The 24,865-nt window shown below is 41.8% G+C and overlaps 1 protein-coding gene across 1 annotated transcript in view; it reads right to left on the bottom strand.

The window, feature by feature from the left end:
• The window catches only part of LOC137656483 (micronuclear linker histone polyprotein-like), a 34,797-nt gene extending 19,376 nt beyond the window's left edge, over positions 1 to 15,421 (bottom strand). Inside the window, exons 1-17 of the mRNA XM_068390658.1 lie at positions 15,318 to 15,421; positions 12,182 to 12,371; positions 11,759 to 11,839; positions 11,324 to 11,404; positions 11,047 to 11,127; positions 9,303 to 9,383; positions 8,874 to 8,954; positions 8,584 to 8,667; positions 8,298 to 8,378; positions 8,006 to 8,092; positions 7,381 to 7,794; positions 6,997 to 7,077; positions 4,326 to 4,379; positions 2,959 to 3,039; positions 2,337 to 2,417; positions 1,137 to 1,217; positions 418 to 505 (exon numbers count right to left, since the gene is read on the bottom strand). Coding sequence (XP_068246759.1) covers positions 418 to 505; positions 1,137 to 1,217; positions 2,337 to 2,417; positions 2,959 to 3,039; positions 4,326 to 4,379; positions 6,997 to 7,077; positions 7,381 to 7,794; positions 8,006 to 8,092; positions 8,298 to 8,378; positions 8,584 to 8,667; positions 8,874 to 8,954; positions 9,303 to 9,383; positions 11,047 to 11,127; positions 11,324 to 11,404; positions 11,759 to 11,839; positions 12,182 to 12,371; positions 15,318 to 15,421 — 1,831 coding nt within the window. The remainder of the gene's footprint in view (positions 1 to 417; positions 506 to 1,136; positions 1,218 to 2,336; positions 2,418 to 2,958; positions 3,040 to 4,325; positions 4,380 to 6,996; positions 7,078 to 7,380; positions 7,795 to 8,005; positions 8,093 to 8,297; positions 8,379 to 8,583; positions 8,668 to 8,873; positions 8,955 to 9,302; positions 9,384 to 11,046; positions 11,128 to 11,323; positions 11,405 to 11,758; positions 11,840 to 12,181; positions 12,372 to 15,317) is intronic.
• Positions 15,422 to 24,865: the final 9,444 nt, after the last annotated feature.

Here is a 24,865-nt window from a genome sequence, read left to right as displayed (position 1 = left end):
TATAAGAGAACTAATGAACAATTGAAATTAAATATTCTAAGAAGATTAACAACATTAAATTCGATCTTTCATATAAAAACTATGAAAACTTAAAAAAAACAAGAGGAAGAGAAATAACGTAGAACAGCGTTCCTGTGGGTGTACCCTCATGCAAATTCATGCTTATAAATAATCAGGTACTTCCAAGAAAAGACATGGTTTTTAATAGTTTTTTCTATTTTTTATGTAGCCTCATGGAAACACGAATGTTTGCTCACACATTGGATCCCTCTATGATTATGGCTCATTTCTCCTTTAGCTTCACATACACATTCTCCTCTTTTCTCATACATCTGGTAACACTAAGATAACTTGACGAAGAAACAGTACTAGTGAATATATATATAAGGTAACAAAGCATGCTAGCCCAAGTCAGACTTTTCTCCTCTGCTGCTTTTGATGCTGCTGCTGCTGCTGCTGCTGCTGCTGAGGTAAAGTCAGACTTGTTCTTTCTATATTTGTCCACCTGATGAAGAAACCGTACAAGTGAATCATTATCAGGTAACAAAGCATTCAAGACCAAGTCACACTTCTTCCCTCTGCTGCTTTTGCTACTGCTGCTGCTACTGCTGAGGTGAAGTCAGACTTGGTCTTTCTATATTTGTCCACCTGATGAAGAAACAGAACAAGTGGAACTTTGTCAGGTAACAAAGCATTCAAGACCAAGTCAGACTTCTTCCCTATGCTGCTTTTGCTACTGCTGCTGCTGCTGCTGCTGAGGAGAAGTCGGACTTGTTCTTTCTGCATTTGTCCACCTGATGAAGAAACAGTACAAGTGAATCTTTATCAGGTAACAAAGCATTCAAGACCAAGTCACACTTCTTCCCTCTGCTGCTTTTGTTACTGCTGCTGCTGCTGAGGTGAAGTCAGACTTGGTCTTTCTATATTTGTCCACCTGATGAAGAAACAGTACAAGTGAATCTTTATCAGGTAACAAAGCATTCAAAACCAAGTCATACTTCTTCCCTCTGCTGCTTTTGTTACTGCTGCTGCTGCTGAGGTGAAGTCAGACTTGGTCTTTCTATATTTGTCCACCTGATGAAGAAACAGTACAAGTGAATCTTTATCAGGTAACAAAGCATTCAAGACCAAGTCACACTTCTTCCCTCTGCTGCTTTTGTTACTGGTGATGCTGCTTCTGAGGTGAAGTCAGACTTGTTCTTTCTATATTTGTCCACCTGATGAAGAAACAGAACAAGTGAAACTTTATCAGGTAACAAAGCATGCTAGACCAAGTAACACTTCTTCCCTCTGCAGCTTTTTTCGCTGCTGCTTCTACTGCTCCTCATCCTTTTCCTCCTACTACTGTTGCTGTTCATTCTCCTATCCTGCTGCTGCTGAGGAGAAATCATACTTGTTCTTTCTACATTTGTCCACCTGATGAAGAAACAGTACAAGTGAATCATTATCAGGTAACAAAGCATTCAAGACCAAGTCACACTTCTTCCCTCTGCTGCTTTTGCTACTGCTGCTGCTACTGCTGAGGTGAAGTCAGACTTGGTCTTTCTATATTTGTCCACCTGATGAAGAAACAGAACAAGTGAAACTTTGTCAGGTAACAAAGCATTCAAGACCAATTCACACTTCTTCCCTCTGCTGCTTTTGTTACTGCTACTGCTGCTGCTGAGGTGAAGTCAGACTTGTTCTTTCTATATTTGTCCACCTGATGAAGAAACAGTACAAGTGAATCATTATCAGGTAACAAAGCATTCAAGACCAAGTCACACTTCTTCCCTCTGCTGCTTTTGCTACTGTTGCTGCTACTGCTGAGGTGAAGTCAGACTTGGTCTTTCTATATTTGTCCACCTGATGAAGAAACAGAACAAGTGAAACTTTGTCAGGTAACAAAGCATTCAAGACCAAGTCAGACTTCTTCCCTCTGCTGCTTTTGCTACTGCTGCTGCTACTGCTGAGGTGAAGTCAGACTTGGTCTTTCTATATTTGTCCACCTGATGAAGAAACAGAACAAGTGGAACTTTGTCAGGTAACAAAGCATTCAAGACCAAGTCAGACTTCTTCCCTATGCTGCTTTTGCTACTGCTGCTGCTGCTGCTGCTGAGGAGAAGTCAGACTTGTTCTTTCTGCATTTGTCCACCTGATGAAGAAACAGTACAAGTGAATCTTTATCAGGTAACAAAGCATTCAAGACCAAGTCACACTTCTTCCCTCTGCTGCTTTTGTTACTGCTGCTGCTGCTGAGGTGAAGTCAGACTTGGTCTTTCTATATTTGTCCACCTGATGAAGAAACAGTACAAGTGAATCAATATCAGGTAACAAAGCATTCAAGACCAAGTCACACTTCTTCCCTCTGCTGCTTTTGTTACTGGTGATGCTGCTTCTGAGGTGAAGTCAGACTTGTTCTTTCTATATTTGTCCACCTGATGAAGAAACAGAACAAGTGAAACTTTATCAGGTAACAAAGCATGCTAGACCAAGTCACACTTCTTCCCTCTGCAGCTTTTTTCGCTGCTGCTTCTACTGCTCCTCATCCTTTTCGTCCTACTACTGTTGCTGTTCATTATCCTATCCTGCTGCTGCTGAGGAGAAATCATACTTGTTCTTTCTACATTTGTCCACCTGATGAAGAAACAGTACAAGTGAATCTTTATCAGGTAACAAAGCATTCAAGACCAAGTCACACTTCTTCCCTCTGCTGCTTTTGTTACTGCTGCTGCTGCTGAGGTGAAGTCAGACTTGGTCTTTCTATATTTGTCCACCTGATGAAGAAACAGTACAAGTGAATCTTTATCAGGTAACAAAGCATTCAAAACCAAGTCATACTTCTTCCCTCTGCTGCTTTTGTTACTGCTGCTGCTGCTGAGGTGAAGTCAGACTTGGTCTTTCTATATTTGTCCACCTGATGAAGAAACAGTACAAGTGAATCAATATCAGGTAACAAAGCATTCAAGACCAAGTCACACTTCTTCCCTCTGCTGCTTTTGTTACTGGTGATGCTGCTTCTGAGGTGAAGTCAGACTTGTTCTTTCTATATTTGTCCACCTGATGAAGAAACAGAACAAGTGAAACTTTATCAGGTAACAAAGCATGCTAGACCAAGTCACACTTCTTCCCTCTGCAGCTTTTTTCGCTGCTGCTTCTACTGCTCCTCATCCTTTTCCTCCTACTACTGTTGCTGTTCATTCTCCTATCCTGCTGCTGCTGAGGAGAAATCATACTTGTTCTTTCTACATTTGTCCACCTGATGAAGAAACAGTACAAGTGAATCATTATCAGGTAACAAAGCATTCAAGACCAAGTCACACTTCTTCCCTCTGCTGCTTTTGCTACTGCTGCTGCTACTGCTGAGGTGAAGTCAGACTTGGTCTGTCTATATTTGTCCACCTGATAAAGAAACAGAACAAGTGAAACTTTGTCAGGTAACAAAGCATTCAAGACCAAGTCACACTTCTTCCCTCTGCTGCTTTTGTTACTGCTGCTGCTGCTGCTGAGGTGAAGTCAGACTTGTTCTTTCTATATTTGTCCACCTGATGAAGAAACAGTACAAGTGAATCATTATCAGGTAACAAAGCATTCAAGACCAAGTCACACTTCTTCCCTCTGCTGCTTTTGCTACTGCTGCTGCTACTGCTGAGGTGAAGTCAGACTTGGTCTTTCTATATTTGTCCACCTGATGAAGAAACAGAACAAGTGAAACTTTGTCAGGTAACAAAGCATTCAAGACCAAGTCAGACTTCTTCCCTCTGCTGCTTTTGCTACTGCTGCTGCTACTGCTGAGGTGAAGTCAGACTTGGTCTTTCTATATTTGTCCACCTGATGAAGAAACAGAACAAGTTGAACTTTGTCAGGTAACAAAGCATTCAAGACCAAGTCAGACTTCTTCCCTATGCTGCTTTTGCTACTGCTGCTGCTGCTGCTGCTGAGGAGATGTCAGACTTGTTCTTTCTGCATTTGTCCACCTGATGAAGAAACAGTACAAGTGAATCTTTATTAGGTAACAAAGCATTCAAGACCAAGTCACACTTCTTCCCTCTGCTGCTTTTGTTACTGCTGCTGCTGCTGAGGTGAAGTCAGACTTGGTCTTTCTATATTTGTCCACCTGATGAAGAAACAGTACAAGTGAATCTTTATCAGGTAACAAAGCATTCAAAACCAAGTCATACTTCTTCCCTCTGTTGCTTTTGTTACTGCTGCTGCTGCTGAGGTGAAGTCAGACTTGGTCTTTCTATATTTGTCCACCTGATGAAGAAACAGTACAAGTGAATCAATATCAGGTAACAAAGCATTCAAGACCAAGTCACACTTCTTCCCTCTGCTGCTTATGTTACTGGTGATGCTGCTTCTGAGGTGAAGTCAGACTTGTTCTTTCTATATTTGTCCACCTGATGAAGAAACAGAACAAGTGAAACTTTATCAGGTAACAAAGCATGCTAGACCAACTCACACTTCTTCCCTCTGCAGCTTTTTTCGCTGCTGCTTCTACTGCTCCTCATCCTTTTCCTCCTACTACTGTTGCTGTTCATTCTCCTATCCTGCTGCTGCTGAGGAGAAATCATACTTGTTCTTTCTACATTTGTCCACCTGATGAAGAAACAGTACAAGTGAATCTTTATCAGGTAACAAAGCATTCAAGACCAAGTCACACTTCTTCCCTCTGCTGCTTTTGTTACTGCTGCTGCTGCTGCTGAGGTGAAGTCAGACTTGGTCTTTCTATATTTGTCCACCTGATGAAGAAATAGTACAAGTGATTCATTATCAGGTAACAACGCATGCTAGGCCAAGTCACACTTCTTCCCTCTGCAGCTTTTATCGCTGCTGCTTCTACTGCTCCTCATCCTTTTCCTCCTACTACTGTTGCTGCTCATTCTCCTATCCTGCTGCTGCTGAGGAGAAATCATACTTGTTCTTTCTACATTTGTCCACCTGATGAAGAAACAGTACAAGTGAATCTTTATCAGGTAACAAAGCATTCAAGACCAAGTCACACTTCTTCCCTCTGCTGCTTTTGTTACTGCTGCTGCTGCTGCTGAGGTGAAGTCAGACTTGGTCTTTCTATATTTGTCCACCTGATGAAGAAATAGTACAAGTGATTCATTATCAGGTAACAAAGCATGCTAGGCCAAGTCACACTTCTTCCCTCTGCAGCTTTTATCGCTGCTGCTTCTACTGCTCCTCATCCTTTTCCTCTTACTACTGTTGCTGCTCATTCTCCTATCCTGCTGCTGCTGAGGAGAAGTCAGACTTGTTCTTTCTACATTTGTCCACCTGATGAAGAAACAGTACAAGTGAATCCTTATCAGGTAACAAAGCATTCAAGACCAAGTCACACTTCTTCCCTCTGCTGCTTTTGTTACTGCTGCTGCTGCTGCTGAGGTGAAGTCAGACTTGTTCTTTCTACATTTGTCCACCTGATGAAGAAACAGTACAAGTGAATCATTATCAGGTAACAAAGCATGCTAGGCTAAGTCACACATTTCCCTCTGCAGCTTTTATCGCTGCTGCTTCTACTGCTCCTCATCCTTTTCCTCCTACTACTGTTGCTGCTCATTCTCCTATCCTGCTGCTGCTGAGGAGAAGTCAGACTTGTTCTTTCTACATTTGTCCACCTGATGAAGAAACAGTACAAGTGAATCTTTATCAGGTAAAAAAGCATGCTAGGCCAAGTCACACTTCTTCCCTCTGCAGCTTTTATCGCTGCTGCTTCTACTGCTCCTCATCCTTTTCCTCCTACCACTGTTGCTGCTCATTCTCCTATCCTGCTGCTGCTGAGGAGAAGTCAGACTTGTTCTTTCAACATTTGTCCACCTGATGAAGAAACAGTACAAGTGAATCTTTATCAGGTAACAAAGCATGCTAGGCCAAGTCACACTTCTTCCCTCTGCAGCTTTTATCGCTGCTGCTTCTACTGCTCCTCATCCTTTTCCTCCTACTACTGTTGCTGCTCATTCTCCTATCCTGCTGCTGCTGAGGAGAAGTCAGACTTGTTCTTTCTACATTTGTCCACCTGATGAAGAAACAGTACAAGTGAATCTTTATCAGGTAACAAAGCATTCAAGACCAAGTCCCACTTCTTCCCTCTGGTGCTTTTGTTACTGCTGCTGCTGCTGCTGCTGCTGCTGCTGCTGCTGAGGTTAAGTCAGACTTGGTCTTTCTATATTTGTCCACCTGATGAAGAAACAGTACAAGTGAATCTTTATCAGGTAACAAAGCATTCAAGACCAAGATACACTTCTTCCCTCTGCTGCTTTTGTTACTGCTGCTGCTGCTGCTGAGGTGAAGTCAGACTTGGTCTTTCTATATTTGTCCAACTGATGAAGAAACAGTATAAGTGAATTTTTATCAGGTAACAAAGCATTCAAGACCAAGTCACACTTCTTCCCTCTGCTGCTTTTTTTACTGCTGCTGCTGCTGCTGAGGTGAAGTCAGACTTGTTCTTTCTATATTTGTCCACCTGATGAAGAAACAGTGCAAGTGAATCTTTATTAGGTAACAAAGCATTCAAGACTAAGTCACACTTCTTCCCTCTGCTGCTTTTGTTACTGCTACTATTGCTGCTGAAGTGAAGTCAGACTTGTTCTTTCTATATTTGTCCACCTGATGAAGAAACAGTACAAGTGAATCTTTATTAGGTAACAAAGCATTCAAGACTATGTCTCACTTCTTCCCTTTGCTGCTTTTGTTACTGCTGCTGCTGCTGCTGAGGTGAAGTCAGACTTGTTCTTTCTATATTTGTCCACGTGATGAAGAAACAGAACAAGTGAAACTTTATCAGGTAACAAAGCATGTTAGGCCAAGTCAGACTTCTTCCCTCTGCTGTTTTAGTCACTGCTGCTGCTGCTGCTGCTCGCCATTTTCCTCATACTACTGTTGCTGCTTGTCCTCCTCCTGCTGCTGCTGCTGAGGAGAAGTCAGACTTGTTCTTTCTACAGTTGTCCACCGGATGAAGAAACAGTACAAGTGAATCATTATCAGGTAACAAAGCATTCAAGACCAAGTCACACTTCTTCCCTCTGCTGCTTTTGTTACTGCTGCTGCTGCTGCTGAGGTGAAGTCAGACTTGGTCTTTCCATATTTGTCCACCTGATGAAGAAACAGTACAAGTGAATCATTATCAGGTAACAAAGCATTCAAGACTATGTCACACTTCTTCCCTCTGCTGCTTTTGTTACTGCTGTTGCTGCTGCTGAAGTGAAGTCAGACTTGTTCTTTCTATATTTGTCCCCTGATGAAGAAACAGTACAAGTGAATTTTTATCAGGTAACAAAGCATTTAAGACCAAGTCACACTTCTTCCCTCTGCTGCTTTTGTTACTGCTGCTGCTGCTGCTGAAGTGAAGTCAGACTTGTTCTTTCTATATTTGTCCACCTGATGAAGAAACAGTACAAGTGAATCTTTATCAGGTAACAAAGCATTGAAGACCATAGTCACACTTCTTCCCTCTGCTGCTTTTGTTACTGCTGCTGCTGCTGCTGAGGTGAAGTCAGACTTGTTCTTTCTATATTTGTCCACCTGATGAAGAAACAGTACAAGTGAATCATTATCAGGTAACAAAGCATTGAAAACCATAGTCACACTTCTTCCCTCTGCTGCTTTTGTTACTGCTGCTGCTGCTGCTGAGTTGAAGTCAGACTTGTTCTTTCTATATTTGTCCACCTGATGAAGAAACAGTACAAGTGAATCATTATCAGGTAACAAAGCATTGAAGACCATAGTCACACTTCTTCCCTCTGCTGCTTTTGTTACTGCTGCTGCTGCTGCTGAATTGAAGTCAGATTTGTTCTTTCTATATTTGTCCACCTGATGAAGAAACAGTACAAGTGAATCATTATCAGGTAACAAAGCATTCAAGACCAAGTCACACTTCTTCCCTCTGCTGCTTTTGTTACTGGTGATGCTGCTGCTGCTGCTGAAGTGAAGTCAGACTTGTTCTTTCTATATTTGTCCACCTGATGAAGAAACAGTACAAGTGAATCTTTATCAGGTAACAAAGCATTCAAGACCAAGTCACACTTCTCCCCTCTGATGCTTTTGTTACTGCTGCTGCTGCTGCTGCTGCTGAAGTGAAGTCAGACTTGTTCTTTCTATATTTGTCCACCTGATGAAGAAACAGTACAAGTGAATCTTTATCAGGTAACAAAGCATTCAAGACCAAGTCACACTTCTCCCCTCTGATGCTTTTGTTACTGCTGCTGCTGCTGCTGAGTTGAAGTTAGACTTGTTCTTTCTATATTTGTCCACCTGATGAAGAAACAGTACAAGTGAATCATTATCAGGTAACAAAGCATTCAAGACTATGTCACACTTCTTCCCACTGCTGCTTTTGTTACTGCTGTTGCTGCTGCTGAAGTGAAGTCAGACTTGTTCTTTCTATATTTGTCCACCTGATGAAGAAACAGAACAAGTGAATCATTATCAGGTAACTAAGCATGCAAGACCAAGTCACACTTCTTCCCTCTGCTGCTTTTGTTACTGCTGCTGCTGCTGCTGGAGTGAAGTCAGACTTGTTCTTTCTATATTTGTCCACCTGATGAAGAAACAGTACAAGTGAATCTTTATCAGGTAACAAAGCATTCAAGACCAAGTCACACTTCTTCCCTCTGATGCTTTTGTTACTGGTGCTGCTGCTGCTGCTGAATGGAAGTCAGACTTGTTCTTTCTATATTTGTCCACCTGATGAAGAAACAGTACAAGTGAATCATTATCAGGTAACAAAGCATTGAAGACCATAGTCACACTTCTTCCCTCTGCTTCTTTTGTTAATGCTGCTGCTGCTGCTGAGGTGAAGTCAGACTTGTTCTTTCTATATTTGTCCACAGGATGAAGAAACAGTACAACTGAATTATTACCAGGTAACAAAGCATTCACGACCAAGTCACACTTCTTCCCTCTGCTGCTTTTGTTACTGGTGATGCTGCTACTGAGGTGAAGTTAAACTTGTTCTTTCTATATTTGTCCACCTGATGAAGAAACAGAACAAGTGAATCATTATCAGGTAACAAAGCATGCAAGACCAAGTCACACTTCTTCCCTCTGCTGCTTTTGTTACTGCTGCTGCTACTGCTGAGGTGAAGTCAGACTTGTTCTTTCTATATTTGTCCACCTGATGAAGAAACAGTACAAGTGAATCATTATCAAGTAACAAAGCATTCAAGACCAAGTCACACTTCTTCCCTCTGCTGCTTTTGTTACTGCTGCTGCTACTGCTGAGTTGAAGTCAGACTTGTTCTTTCTATATTTGTCCACCTGTTGAAGAAACAGTACAAGTGAAGTTTTATCAGGTAACAGAGCATTCAAGACCAAATCACACTTCTTCCCTCTGCTGCTTTTGTTACTGCTGCTGCTACTGCTGAGGTGAAGTCAGACTTGTTCTTTCTATATTTGTCCACCTGATGAAGAAACAGAACAAGTGAATTTTTATCAGGTAACAGAGCATTCAAGACCAAGTCACACTTCTTCCCTCTGCTGCTTTTGTTACTGCTGCTGCTGATGCTGAGGAGAAGTCAGACTTTTCTTTCTATATTTGTCCACCTGATGAAGAAACAGTACAGGTGAATCATTAACAAGTAACAAAGCATTCAAGACCAAGTCACACTTCTTTCCTTTGCTGCTTTTGTTACTGCTGCTGCTGCTGTTGAGGTGAAGTCAGACTTGTTCTTTCTATATTTGTCCACCTGATGAAGAAACAGTACAAGAGAATTCTTATCAGGTAACAAAGCATTCAAGACCAAGTCACACTTCTTCTCTCTGCTGCTTTTGTTACTGCTGCTGCTACTGCTGAGGTGAAGTCAGACTTGTTCTTTCTATATTTGTCCACCTGATGAAGAAACAGTACAAGTGAATTTTTATCAGGTAACAGAGCATTCAAGACCAAGTCACACTTCTTCCCTCTGCTGCTTTTGTTACTGCTGCTGCTGCTGCTGAGGAGAAGTCAGACTTTTTCTTTTTATATTTGTCCACCTGATGAAGAAACAGTACAAGTGAATCATTATCAAGTAACAAAGCATTCAAGACCAAGTCACACTTCTTCCCTCTGCTGCTTTTGTTACTGCTGCTGCTGCTGCTGATGTGAAGTCAGACTTGTTCTTTCTATATTTGTCCACCTGTTGAAGAAACAGTACAAGTGAATCTTTATTAGGTAACAAAGCATTCAAGACTAAGTCTCACTTCTTCCCTTTGCTGCTTTTGTTACTGCTGCTGCTGCTGCTGAGGTGAAGTTAGACTTGTTCTTTCTATATTTGTCCACCTGATGAAGAAACAGTACAAGTGAATCATTATCAAGTAACAAAGCATTCAAGACCAAGTCACACTTCTTCCCTTTGCTGCTTTTGTTACTGCTGCTGCTGCTGCTGCTGCTGCTGCTGAGGTGTAGTCAGACTTGGTCTTTTTATATATGTCCACCTGATGAAGAAACAGTACAAGTGAATCATTATCAAGTAACAAAGCATTCAAGACCAAGTCACACTTCTTCCCTTTGCTGTTTTTGTTACTGCTGCTGCTGCTGCTGCTGCTGCTGAAGTGAAGTCAGACTTGTTCTTTCTATATTTGTCCACCTGATGAAGAAACAGTACAAGTGAATCATTATCAAGTAACAAAACATTCAACCCCAAGTCACATTTCTTCCCTTTGCTGCTTTTGTTACTGCTGCTGCTGCTGCTGAGGTGAAGTCAGACTTGGACTTTCTATATTTGTCCACATGATGAAGAAACAGTACAAGTGAATCAATATCAAGTAACAAAGCATTCAAGACCAAGTCACACTTCTTCCCTTTGCTGCTTTTGTTACTGCTGCTGCTGCTGCTGAGGTGAAGTCAGACTTGGTCTTTCTATATATGTCCACCTGATGAAGAAACAGTATAAGTGAATCATTATCAAGTAAAAAGCATTCAAGACCAAGTCACACTTCTTCCCTTTGCTGCTTTTGTTACTGCTGCTGCTGCTGCTGCTGCTGCTGAGGTGAAGTCAGACTTGTTCTTTCTATATTTGTCCACCTGATGAAGATACAGTACAAGTGAATCATTATCAAGTAACAAAGCATTCAAGACCAAGTCACACTTCTTCCCTCTGCTGCTTTTGTTACTGCTGCTGCTGCTGCTGAGGTGAAGTCAGACTTGCTCTTTCTACAGTTGTCCACCTGATGAAAAAACAGTACAAGTGAATCATTATCAAGTAACAAAGCATTCAAGACCAATTCACACTTCTTCCCTCTGCTGCTTTTGTTACTGCTGCTGCTGAGGTGAAGTCAGACTTGCTCTTTCTACAGTTGTCCACATAATGAAGAAACAGTACAATTGAATTATCAGGTAACAAAGCATTCAAGACCAAGTCACACTTCTTCCCTCTGATGCTTTTGTTACTGCTGCTGCTGCTGCTGAGGTGAATTCAGACTTGCTCTTTTTACAGTTGTCCACCTGATGAAGAAACAGTACAAGTGAATCATTATCAAGTAACAAAGCATTCAAGACCAAGTCACACTTCTTCCCTCTGCTGCTTTTGTTACTACTGCTGGTGCTGATGAGGTGAAGTCAGACTTGCTCTTTCTACAGTTGTCCACCTGATGAAGAAACAGTACAAGTGAATCATTATCAGGTAACAAAGCATTCAAAACCAAGTCACACTTCTTCCCTCTGCTGCTTTTGTTACTGCTGCTGCTGCTGCTGCTGCTGAGGTGAAGTCAGACTTGTTCTTTCTATATTTGTCCACCTGATGAAGAAACAGTACAAGTGAATCATTATCAGGTAACAAAGCATTCAAGACCAAGTCACACTTCTTCCCTCTGCTGCTTTTGTTACTGCTGCTGCTGCTGCTGAGGTGAAGTCAGACTTGCTCTTTCTACAGTTGTCCACCTGATGAAGAAACAGTACAAGTGAATCATTATCAAGTAACAAAGCATTCAAGACCAATTCACACTTCTTCCCTCTGCTGCTTTTGTTACTGCTGCTGCTGAGGTGAAGTCAGACTTGCTCTTTCTACAGTTGTCCACCTGATGAAGAAACAGTACAAGTGAATCATTATCAGGTAACAAAGCATTCAAGACCAAGTCGCAATTCTTCCCTCTGCTGCTTTTGTTACTGCTGCTGCTGCTGCTGAGGTGAAATCAGACTTGCTCTTTTTACAGTTGTCCACCTGATGAAGAAACAGTACAAGTGAATCATTATCAAGTAACAAAGCATTCAAGACCAAGTCACACTTCTTCCCTCTGCTGCTTTTGTTACTACTGCTGCTGCTGCTGAGGGGAAGTCAGACTTGCTCTTTCTACAGTTGTCCACCTGATGAAGAAACAGTACAAGTGAATCATTATCAAGTAACAAAGCATTCAAAACCAAGTCAAACTTCTTCCCTCTGCTGCTTTTGTTACTGCTGCTGCTGCTGCTGCTGCTGAGGTGAAGTCAGACTTGTACTTTTTATATTAGTCCACATGATGAAGAAACAGTACAAGTGAATCATTATCAGGTAACAAAGCATTCAAGACCAAGTCACACTTCTTCCCTCTGCTGCTTTTGTTACTGCTGCTGCTGCTGCTGCTGCTAAGGTGAAGTCAGACTTGTTCTTTCTATATTTGTTCACCTGATGAAGAAACAGTACAAGTGAATCATTATCAGGTAACAAAGCATTCAAGACCAAGTCACACTTCTTCTCTCTGCTGCTTTTGTTACTGCTGCTGCTGCTGCTGCTGCTGAGGTGAAGTCAGACTTGTTCTTTCTATATTTGTCCAGCTGATGAAGAAACAGTACAAGTGAATCATTATCAAGTAACAAAGCATTCAAGACCAAGTCACACTTCTTCCCTCTGCTGCTTTTGTTACTACTGCTGCTGCTGCTGAGGTGAAGTCAGACTTGTTCTTTCTATATTTGTCCACCTGATGAAGAAACAGTACAAGTGAATCATTATCAGGTAACAAAGCATTCAAGACCAAGTCACACTTCTTCTCTCTGCTGCTTTTGTTACTGATGCTGCTGCTGCTGCTGCTAAGGTGAAATCAGACTTGTTCTTTCCATATTTGTCCACCTGATGAAGAAACAGTACAAGTGAATCATTATCAGGTAACAAAGCATTCAAGACCAAGTCACACTTCTTCTCTCTGCTGCTTTTGTTACTGCTGCTTGCTGCTGCTGCTGCTAAGGTGAAGTCAGACTTGTTCTTTCTATATTTGTTCACCTGATGAAGAAACAGTACAAGTGAATCATTATCAGGTAACAAAGCATTCAAGACCAAGTAACACTTCTTCTCTCTGCTGCTTTTGTTACTGCTGCTGCTGCTGCTGCTGCTGAGGTGAAGTCAGACTTGTTCTTTCTATATTTGTCCACCTGATGAAGAAACAGTACAAGTGAATCATTATCAGGTAACAAAGCATTCAAGACCAAGTCACACTTCTTCTCTCTGCTGCTTTTGTTACTGCTGCTGCTGCTGCTGCTGCTAAGGTGAAGTCAGACTTGTTCTTTCTATATTTGTTCACCTGATGAAGAAACAGTACAAGTGAATCATTATCAGGTAACAAAGCATTCAAGACCAAGTCACACTTCTTCTCTCTGCCACTTTTGTTACTGCTGCTGCTGCTGCTGCTGCTGAGGTGAAGTCAGACTTGTTCTTTCTATATTTGTTCACCTGATGAAGAAACAGTACAAGTGAATTATTATCAGGTAACAAAGCATTCAAGACCAAGTCACACTTCTTCTCTCTGCTGCTTTTGTTACTGCTGCTGCTGCTGCTGCTGCTGCTGAGGTGAAGTCAGACTTGTTCTTTCTATATTTGTCCACCTGATGAAGAAACAGTACAAGTGAATCATTATCAGGTAACAAAGCATTCAAGACCAAGTCACACTTCTTCTCTCTGCTGCTTTTATTACTGCTGCTGCTGCTGCTGAGGTGAAGTCAGACTTGTTCTTTCTATATTTGTTCACCTGATGAAGAAACAGTACAAGTGAATCATTATCAGGTAACAAAGCATGCAAGACCAAGTCACACTTCTTCTCTCTGCTGCTTTTGTTACTGCTGCTGCTTTTGTTACTGCTGCTGCTTTTGTTACTGCTGCTGCTGCTGCTGCTGCTGAGGTGAAGTCAGACTTGTTCTTTCTATATTTGTCCACCTGATGAAAAAACAGTACAAGTGAATCATTATCAGGTAACAAAGCATGCTAGACCAAGTCATACTTCTTCCCTCTGCTGCTTTTGTTACTGCTGCTGCTGCTGCTGAGGTGAAGTCAGACTTGTTCTTTCTACAGTTGCCCACCTGATGAAGAAACAGTACAAGTGAATCATCATCAGGTAACAAAGCATTCAGGACCAAGTCACACTTCTTCCCTTTGCTGATTTTGTTACTGCTGCTGCTGCTGCTGAGATGAAGTAAGACTTGTTCTTTTTACAGTTGCCCACCTGATGAAGAAACAGTACAAGTGAATCATTATCAGGTAACAAAGCATGCTAGACCAAGTCACACTTCTTCCCTCTGCTGCTTTTGTTACTGCTGCTGCTGCTGCTGAGGTGAAGTCAGACTTGTTCTTTCTACAGTTGCCCACCTGATGAAGAAACAGTACAAGTGAATCCTTATCAGGTAACAAAGCATTCAAGACCAAGTCACACTTCTTCCCTTTGCTGCTTTTGTTACTGCTGTTGCTGCTGCTGAGATGAAGTCAGACTTGTTCTTTCTACAGTTGCCCACCTGATGAAGAAACAGTACAAGTGAATTATTATCAGGTAACAAAGCATTCAAGACCAAGTCACACTTCTTCCCTCTGTTGCTTTTGTTACTGCTGTTGCTGGTGCTGAGGAGAAGTCAGACTTATTCTTTCTATATTTGTCCACCTGATGAAGAAACAGTACAAGTGAATTTTTATCAGGTAACAAAGCATTCAAGACTAAGTCACACTTCTTCCCTCTGCTGCTTTTATTACTGCTGCTGCTGCTGCTGCTGAGGTGAAGTCAGACTTGTTCTTTCTATATTTTTCCACCTGATGAAGAAACAGTACAAGTGAATCATTATCAGGTAACAAAGCATTCAGGACCAAGTCACACTTCTTCCCTCTGCTGCTTTTTTTACTGCTGCTGCTGCTGCTGCTGAGGTGAATTCAGACTTGTTCTTTCTACAGTTGTCCACCTGATGAAGAAACAGTACAAGTGAATCATTATCAGGTAACAAAGCATTCAAGACCAAGTCACACTTCTTCCTTCTGCTGCTTTAGTTACTAATGCTGCTGCTGCTGAGGTGAAATCAGACTTGTTCTTTCTACAGTTGTCCACCTGATGAAGAAACAGTACAAGTGAATCATTATCAGGAAACAAATCATTCAAGACCAAGTCACACTTCTTCCCTCTGCTGCTTTTGTTACTGTTGCTGCTGCTGCTGCTGCTGCTGCTGCTGCTGCTGAGGTGAAGTCAGACTTGTTCTTTCTACAGTTGCCCACTTGATGAAGAAACAGTACAAGTGAATCATTATCAGGTAACAAAGGATTCAAGACCAAGTCACACTTCTTCCCTCTGCTGCTTTTGTTACTGCTGCTGCTGCTGCTGAGATGGAGTCAGACTTGTTCTTTCTACAGTTGCCCACCTGATGAAGAAACAGTACAAGTGAATCATTATCAGGTAACAAAGCATTCAAGACCAAGTCACACTTCTTCCCTCTGCTGCTTTTGTTACTGCTGCTGCTGCTGTTGAGGTGAAGTCAGACTTGTTCTTTCTATATTTGTCCACTGGATGAAGAAACAGTACAAGTGAATCATTATCAGGTAACAAAGCATTCAAGACCAAGTCACACTTCTTCCCTCTGCTGCTTTTGTTACTGCTGCTGCTGCTGCTGAGGTGAATTCAGATTTGTTCTTTCTACAGTTGTCCACCTGATGAAGAAACAGTACAAGTGAATCATTATCAAGTAACAAAGCATTCAAGACGAAGTCAAACTTCTTCCCTCTGCTGCTTTTGTTACTGCTGCTGCTGCTGCTGAGGTGAAGTCAGACTTGTTCTTTCTACAGTTGTCCACCTGCTGAAAAAACAGAACAAGTGAATCATTATCAGGTAACAAAGCATTCAAGACCAAGTCACACTTCTTCCCTCTGCTGCTTTTGTTACTGCTGCTGCTGCTGCTGAGGTGAAGTCAGACTTGGTCATTCCATATTTGTCCACCTGATGAAGAAACAGTACAAGTGAATTTTTATCAAGTAACAAAACATTCAAGATCAAGTCACACTTCTTCCCTCTGCTGCTTTTCCTCCTTCTGCTGCTGCTACTGAGGAGAAGTCAGACTTGTTCTTTCTACAGTTGTCCACCTGATGAAGAAACAGTACAAGTGAATCATTATCAGGTAACAAAGCATTTGAGACCAAGTCACACTTCTTCCCTCTGCTGCTTTTGTTACTGCTGCTGCTGCTGCTGCTGCTGAGGTGAAGTCAGACTTGTTCTTTCTATATTTGTCCACCTGATGAAAAAATAGTACAAGTGAATCATTATCAAGTAACAAAGCATTCAAGACCAAGTCACACTTCTTCCCTCTGCTGCTTTTGTTACTGCTGCTGCTGCTGCTGAGGTGAAGTCAGATTTGGTCTTTCTATATTTGGCCACCTGATGAAGAACCAGTACAAGTGAATCATTATCAGGTAACAAAGCATTCAAGACCAAGTCACACTTCTTCCCTCTGCTGCTTTTGTTACTGTTGCTGCTGCTGCTGCTGCTGTTGAGGTGAAGTCAGACTTGGTCTTTCTATATTCGGCCACCTGATGAAGAACCAGTACAAGTGAATCATTATCAGGTAATAAAGCATTCAAGACCAAGTCACACTTCTTCCCTTTGCTGCTTTTGTTACTGCTGCTGCTGCTGCTGCTCGTCTTTTTCCTCATACTACTGTTGCTGCTTTTCCTCCTTCTGCTACTGATGCTGAGGAGAAGTCATACTTGTTCTTTCTACTGTTGTCCACCTGATGAAGAAACAGTACAAGTGAATCTTTATCAGGTAACAAAGCATTTGAGACCAAGTCACACTTCTTCCCTCTGCTGCTTTTGTTACTGCTGCTGCTGCTGCTGCTGCTGAGGTGAAGTCAGACTTTTTCTTTCTATATTTGTCCACCCGATGAAGAAACAGTACAAGTGAATCATTATCAGGTAACAAAGCTTTCAAGACCAAGTCACACTTCTTCCCTCTGCTGCTTTTGTTACTGCTGCTGCTGCTGCTGAGGTGAAGTCAGACTTTTTCTTTCTATATTTGTCCACCTGATGAAGAAACAGTACAAGTGAATCATTATCAGGTAACAAAGCATTCAAGACCAAGTCACAATTCTTCCCTCTGCTGCTTTTGTTACTGCTGCTGCTGCTGCTGAGGTGAAGTCAGACTTTTTCTTTCTATATTTGTCCGCCTGATGAAGAAACAGTACAAGTGAATCATTATCAAGTAACAAAGCATTCAAGACCAAGTCACAATTCTTCCCTCTGCTGCTTTTGTTACTGCTGCTGCTGCTGCTGAGGTGAAGTCAGACTTGTTCTTTCTATATTTGTCTGCCTGATGAAGAAACAGTACAAGTGAATCATTATCAAGTAACAAAGCATTCAAGACCAAGTCACAATTCTTCCCTCTGCTGCTTTTGTTACTGCTGCTGCTGCTGCTGCTGCTGAGGTGAAGTCAGACTTTTTCTTTCTATATTTGTCCACCTGATGAAGAAACAGTACAAGTGAATTTTTATCAGGTAACAAAGCATTCAAGACCAAGTCACACTTCTTCCCTCTGCTGATTTTGTTACTGCTGCTGCTGCTGCTGAGGTGAAGTCAGAGTTTTTCTTTCTATATTTGTCCACCTGATGAAGAAACAGTACAAGTGAATCATTATCAGGTAAAAAAGCATTCAAGACCATGTCACACTTCTTCCCTCTGCTGCTTTTGTTACTGCTGCTGCTGCTGCTGAGGTGAAGTCAGACTTTTTCTTTCTATTTTTTCCACCTGTTGAAGAAACAGTACAAGTGAATAATTATCAGGTAACAAAGCATTCAAGACCAAGTCACACTTCTTCCCTCTGCTGCTTTTGTTACTGCTGCTGCTGAGGTGAAGTCAGACTTTTTCTTTCTATATTTGTCCACCTGTTGAAGAAACAGTACAAGTGAATCATTATCAGGTAACAAAGCATTCAAGACCAAGTCACACTTCTTCCCTCTGCTGCTTTTGTTACTGCTGCTGCTGCTGCTGCTGAGGTGAAGTCAGACTTTTTCTTTCTATATTTGTCCACCTGTTGAAGAAACAGTACAAGTGAATCATTATCAGGTAACAAAGCATTCAAGACCAAGTCACACTTCTTCCCTCTGCTGCTTTTGTTACTGCTGCTGCTGCTGCTGAGGTGAAGTCAGACTTTTTCTTTCTATATATGTTCACCTGATGAAGAAACAGTACAAGTGAATCATTATCAGGTAACAAAGCATTCAAAACCAAGTCACACTTCTTCCCTCTGCTGCTTTTGTTACTGCTGCTGCTGCTGCTGCTGCTGAGGTGAAGTCAGACTTTTTCTTTCTATATTTGTCCACCTGTTGAAGAAACAGTACAAGTGAATCATTATCAGGTAACAAAGCATTCAAGACCAAGTCACACTTCTTCCCTCTGCTGCTTTTGTTACTGCTGCTGCTGCTGCTGCTGCTGAGGTGAAGTCAGACTTTTTCTTTCTATATTTGTCCACCTGATGAAGAAACAGTTCAAGTAAATCATTATCAGGTAACAAAGCATTCAAGACCAAGTCACACTTCTTCCCTCTGCTGCTTTTGTTACTGCTGTTGCTGCTGCTGAAGTAAAGTCAGACTTGTTCTTTCTATATTTGTCCACCTGATGAAGAAACAGCCCCTGTGAATCACTATCAGGTAACAAAGCATTCAAGACCAAGTCACACTTCTTCCCTCTGCTGCTTTTGTTACTGCTGCTGCTGCTGCTGAGGTGAAGTCAGACTTTTTCTTTCTATATATGTCCACCTGATGAAGAAACAGTACAAGTGAATCATTATCAGGTAACAAAGCATTCAAGACCAAGTCACACTTCTTCCCTCTGCTGCTTTTGTTACTGCTGCTGCTGCTGCTGCTGCTGAGGTGAAGTCAGACTTGTTCTTTCTATATTTATCCACCTGTTGAAGAAACAGTACAAGTGAATCATTATCAGGTAACAAAGCATTCAAGACCAAGTCACACTTCTTCCCTCTGCTGCTTTTGTTACTGCTGCTGCTGCTGCTGCTGCTAAGGTGAAGTCAGACTTTTTCTTTCTATATTTGTCCACCTGATGAAGAAACAGTACAAGTGAATCATTATCAGGTAACAAAGCATTCAAGACCAAGTCACACTTCTTCCCTCTGCTGCTTTTGTTACTGCTGTTGCTGCTGCTGAGGAGAAGACAGACTTGTTCTTTCTACAGTTGTCCACCTGATGAAGAAACAGTACAAGTGAATCCTTATCAGGTAACAAAGCATTCAAGACCAATTCACACTTCTTCCCTCTGCTGCTTTTGTTAATGCTGCTGCTGCTGCTGAGATGAAGTCAGATTTTTTCTTTCTATATTTGTCCACCTGATGAAGAAACAGTACAAGTGAATCATTATCAGGTAACAAAGCATTCAAGACCAAGTCACACTTCTTCCCTCTGCTGCTTTTGTTACTGCTGCTGCTGCTGCTGAGGTGAAGTCAGACTTTTTCTTTCTATATTTGTCCACCTGATGAAGAAACAGTACAAGTGAATCATTATCAGGTAACAAAGCATTCAAGAACAAGTCACACTTCTTCCCTCTGCTGCTTTTGTTACTGCTGCTGCTGCTGCTGAGATGAAGTCAGACTTGTTCTTTCTACAGTTGCCCACCTGATGAAGAAACAGTACAAGAGAATCATTATCAGGTAACAAAGCATTCAAGACCAAGTCACACTTCTTCCTTCTGCTGCTTTTGTTACTGCTGCTGCTGCTGCTGAGGTGAAGTCAGACTTGTTCTTTCTATATTTGTCCACCTGATGAAGAAACAGAACAAGTGAATCATTATCAGGTAACAAAGCATTCAAGACCAAGTCACACTTCTTCCCTCTGCTGCTTTTGTTACTGCTGCTGCTGCTGCTGCTGAGGTGAAGTCAGACCTTTTCTTTCTATATTTGTCCACCTGATGAAGAAACAGTACAAGTGAATTTTTATCAGGTAACAAAGCATTCAGGACCAAGTCACACTTCTTCCCTCTGCTGCTTTTGTTACTGCTGCTGCTGCTGCTGAGGTGAAGTCAGACATGTTCTTTCTACAGTTGTCCACCTGATGAAGAAACAGTACAAGTGAATCATTATCAGGTAACAAATCATTCATGACCAAGTCACACTTCTTCCCTCTGCTGCTTTTGTTACTGCTGCTGCTGCTGCTGCTGCTGAGGTGAAGTCAGACTTGTTCTTTCTACAGTTGTCCACCTGATGAAGAAACAGAACAAGTGAATCATTATCAGGTAACAAAGCATTCAAGACCAAGTCACACTTCTTCCCTCTGCTGCTTTTGTTACTGCTGCTGCTGCTGCTGCTGCTGAGGTGAAGTCAGACATTTTCTTTCTATATTTGTCCACCTGATGAAGAAACAGTACAAGTGAATCATTATCAGGTAACAAAGCATTCAAGACCAAGTCACACTTCTTTTCTCTGCTGCTTTTGTTACCGCTGCTGCTGCTGCTGCTGCTGAGATGAAGTCAGACTTGTTCTTTCTATATTTGTCCACCTGATGAAGAAACAGTACAAGTGAATCCTTATCAGGTAACAAAGCATTCAAGACCAAGTCACACTTCTTCCCTCTGCTGCTTTTGTTACTGCTGCTGCTGCTGCTGAGGTGAAGTTAGACTTGTTCTTTCTATATTTGTTCACAGGATGAAGAAACAGTACAAGTGAATCATTATCAGGTAACAAAGCATTCAAGACCAAGTCATACTTCTTCCCTCTGCTGCTTTTGTTACTGCTGCTGCTGCTGCTGAGGTGAAGTTAGACTTGTTCTTTCTATATTTGTTCACAGGATGAAGAAACAGTACAAGTGAATCATTATCAGGTAACAAAGCATTCAAGACCAAGTCACACTTCTTCCCTCTGCTGCTTTTGTTACTGCTGCTGCTGCTGCTGCTGAGGTGAAGTCAGACCTTTTCTTTCTATATTTGTCCACCTGATGAAGAAACAGTACAAGTGAATTTTTATCAGGTAACAAAGCATTCAAGACCAAGTCACACTTCTTCTCTCTGCTGCTTTTGTTACCGCTGCTGCTGCTGCTGCTGCTGAGGTGAAGTCAGACTTGTTCTTTCTACAGTTGTCCATCTGATGAAGAAACAGTACAAGTGAATCATTATCAGGTAACAAAGCTTTCAAGACCAAGTCACACTTCTTCCTTCTGCTGCTTTAGTTACTGCTGCTGCTGAGGTGAAATCAGACTTGTTCTTTCTACAGTTGTCCACCTGATGAAGAAACAGTACAAGTGAATCATTATCAGGTAACAAAGCATTTGAGACCAAGTCACACTTCTTCCCTCTGCTGCTTTTGTTACTGCTGCTGCTGCTGCTGCTGCTGAGGTGAAGTCAGACTTGTTCTTTCTACAGTTGTCCACCTGATGAAGAAACAGAACAAGTGAATCATTATCAGGTAACAAAGCATTCAAGACCAAGTCACACTTCTTCCCTCTGCTGCTTTTGTTACTGCTGCTGCTGCTGCTGAGGTGAAGTCAGACCTTTTCTTTCTATATTTGTCCACCTGATGAAGAAACAGAACAAGTGAAACTTTATCAGGTAACAAAGCATTCAAGACCAAGTCACACTTCTTCCCTCTGCTGCTTTTGTCACTGTTACTGCTGCTGCTGAGGTGAAGTCAGACTTGTTCTTTCTATATTTGTCCACCTGTTGAAGAAACAGTACAAGTGAATCTTTATTAGGTAACAAAGCATTCAAGACCAAGTCACACTTCTTCCCTCTGCTGCTTTCGTTACTGCTGCTGCTGCTGCTGAGGTGAAGTCAGACTTGTTCTTTCTACATTTGTCCACCTGATGAAGAAACAGTACAAGTGAATCCTTATCAGGTAACAAAGCATTCAAGACCAAGTCAAACTTCTTCCCTCTGCTTCTTTCGTTACTGCTGCTGCTGCTGCTGAGGTGAAGTCAGACTTATTCTTTCTATATTTGTCCACCTGATGAAGAAACAGTACAAGTGAATCCTTATCAGGTAACAAAGCATTCAAGACCAAGTCAAACTTCTTCCCTCTGCTTCTTTCGTTACTGCTGCTGCTGCTGCTGAGGTGAAGTCAGACTTATTCTTTCTATATTTGTCCACCTGATGAAGAAACAGATCAAGTGAAACTTTATCAGGTAACAAAGCATGCTAGACCAAGTCACACTTCTTCCCTCTGCTGCTTTTATCGCTGCTGCTTCTACTGCTCCTCATCCTTTTCCTCCTACTACTGTTGCTGCTCATTCTCCTATGCTGCTGCTGCTGAGGTGAAGTCAGACTTGTTCTTTCTATATTTGTCACCTGATGAAGAAACAGAACAAGTGAAACTTTATCAGGTAACAAAGCATGTTAGGCCAAGTCAGACTTCTTCCCTCTGCTGCTTTAGTCACTGCTGCTGCTGCTGCTGCTGCTGCTGCTGCTCGTCATTTTCCTCATACTACTGTTGCTGCTTTTCCTCCTTCTGCTGCTGCTGCTGAGGAGAAGTCAGACTTGTTCTTTCTGCATTTGTCCACCTGATGAAGAAACTGCACAAGTAAACCTTTATCAGGTAACAAAGCATGCTAGTTCAAGTCAGACTTCTTTCTTCTGCGGTTTTGTCGCTGCTGCTGCTCCTCATCATTTTCCTCCTACTACTGTTGCTGCTCGTCTTCCTTCTGCTGCTGCTGCTGAGGAGAAGTCAGACTTGTTCTTTCTACATTTATCCACCGGATGAATAAACAGTAGAAGTAATCTTTATCAGGTAGCAAAGCCTGCTAGACCAAGTCAGACTTCCTTCCTCTGCTGCTTTGGTCGCTGCTGCTGCTGCTCCTTGTCATTTTCCTCCTACTACTGTTGCTGTTTGTCCTCCTTCTGCCGCTGCTACTGCTGAGGAGAAGTCAGTTTTGTTCTCCCTACATTTGTTCACCTGATGAAGAAACAGTAAAAGTGAATCTCTTTCAGGTAACAAAGCATGCTAAACCAAATCAATCTTCTTCCCTCTGCTGCTTTGGTCGCTGCTGCTGCTGCTGCTGCTCCTTGTCATCTTCCTCCTACTATTGTTGTTGTTTGTCCTTCTTCTTCTGCTGCTGCTGAGGAGAAGTAAGAATTGTTCTTCCTACATTCTTCCACCTGATGAAGAAACAGTACAAATGAATCTTTATCAGGTAACAAAGTATGCTAGACCAAGTCAGACATCTTTCCTCTTCTTCTTTTGTAGCTGCTGCTGCTGCTGTTCCTCGTCATTTTCCTCCTACTACTGTTGCTGATTGTCCTTCTTCGGCTGCTGCTGCTGAGAAGAAGTCCCACTTGTTCTTACTACATTTGTTCACCTGATGAAGATACAGTACAAGTGAATCTTTATCAGGAAAACAAGCATGCTAGACCAAGTCAGACTTCTTTCCTCTGCTGCTTTTGTCGCTGCTGCTGCTCCTTGTCATTTCCCTCCTACTACTATTGCTGCTCGTCCTCCTTTTGTTGCTGAGAAGGTCATACTTGTTTTTTCTACATTTGTCCACCTAATGAAGAAACAATGCATGTGAGTCTTTATCAGGTAACAATGCATGCTAGACCAAGTTAGACTCCTTCCCTCTGCTGGTTTTGTTACTGCTGCTTCTGATGCTCCTCGTCCTTTTCCTCCTACAAGTGTTGCTGCTCATCCTCCTTCTGCTATGCTGCTGAGGAGAAGTCAGACTTATTCTTTCTATATTTGTCCACATGATGAAGAAACAGTACTAGTGAATGTCATAGGTCTCTAAGGTCTAAAGCGACTAAGGAAATATTGTCTTGAGATTAAGGCACAATTGAAAAATCCACAGATACATTAATGGTCTGGTAAACTTCCATCAGGACGACATGGCCTGAGCCCAAAAAACGGATTTTGAGCGAAGCGAAAAATCTATTTTTGGGTGAGATAGCCATGTCGTCTTGATGGACCCGCCCTCCTTTCTGTGAAAGGCCTTGGCAAGAACCCTCCCAATAATTCTGTATCTGTAGCACCGGCTCAACGCTACAAGAAATAAAGATGGCAACGATGATGGCGCCATCTAGGTACTCAAACAGTAACGGAGGAAGGGAACCTTGATAACGGCTCCTCTTTTATTTTGCCACTTTCCCCCTCGAAGCGTAAACGCTATGTGGGGTGAAGATTGCTATGTGGCGTGTCAAGAATACGTCCCCTGATATTATGCGATATCCTTAAAGGAAACTTTAAGGATATTCGCGTCAGGAGTTAGAATTCTAGAGACCTTAAGTGAAATTCTTTAGGAATATCACTGTAGTCAAATATACCCTAGGAAGCTGCTTAAAGGAACCTTCCATAAGGACGACATGACCTGAGCCCAAAAAACCCAACTTATAGAAGGTCCTCAACTTAAAAACATTCGGTGATACAAACACAAATCCAACTGGAACTATAAAATCTCAGTTATTGTATCAAAACCTCATAAATAAATACTGTAATAAAACAATATATAATTCAATACAGTAAGCAAGATGACATTTGCAATAGGAAATGTGACTATTTGTTGACCTTTTCAGCCGAAAATTATAGGCTTGTGAGTTAGATGATGCCTACCCTAGGCCCAAATTTAACAAAATCTGACTCATAAAGTTTGTAAGTTGAGGACTTAGTGTAAAAACGGCTGTGTTATTACATGAACATTGATGAGAACTTACCAATATAGGGTCAGTGGCAGTAGTGAGAAATAGACTTCTTGAGCTCTGTCCTTGTTGTTAGCTTACGC

The sequence above is a fragment of the Palaemon carinicauda genome, chromosome 17, assembly GCF_036898095.1.
Source record: "Palaemon carinicauda isolate YSFRI2023 chromosome 17, ASM3689809v2, whole genome shotgun sequence".
NCBI classification, from domain to species: Eukaryota; Metazoa; Arthropoda; class Malacostraca; order Decapoda; family Palaemonidae; genus Palaemon; species Palaemon carinicauda.
The sequence above is the reverse complement of the archived record's forward strand: the minus strand, read 5'-3'. Positions and strand labels throughout refer to the sequence as shown.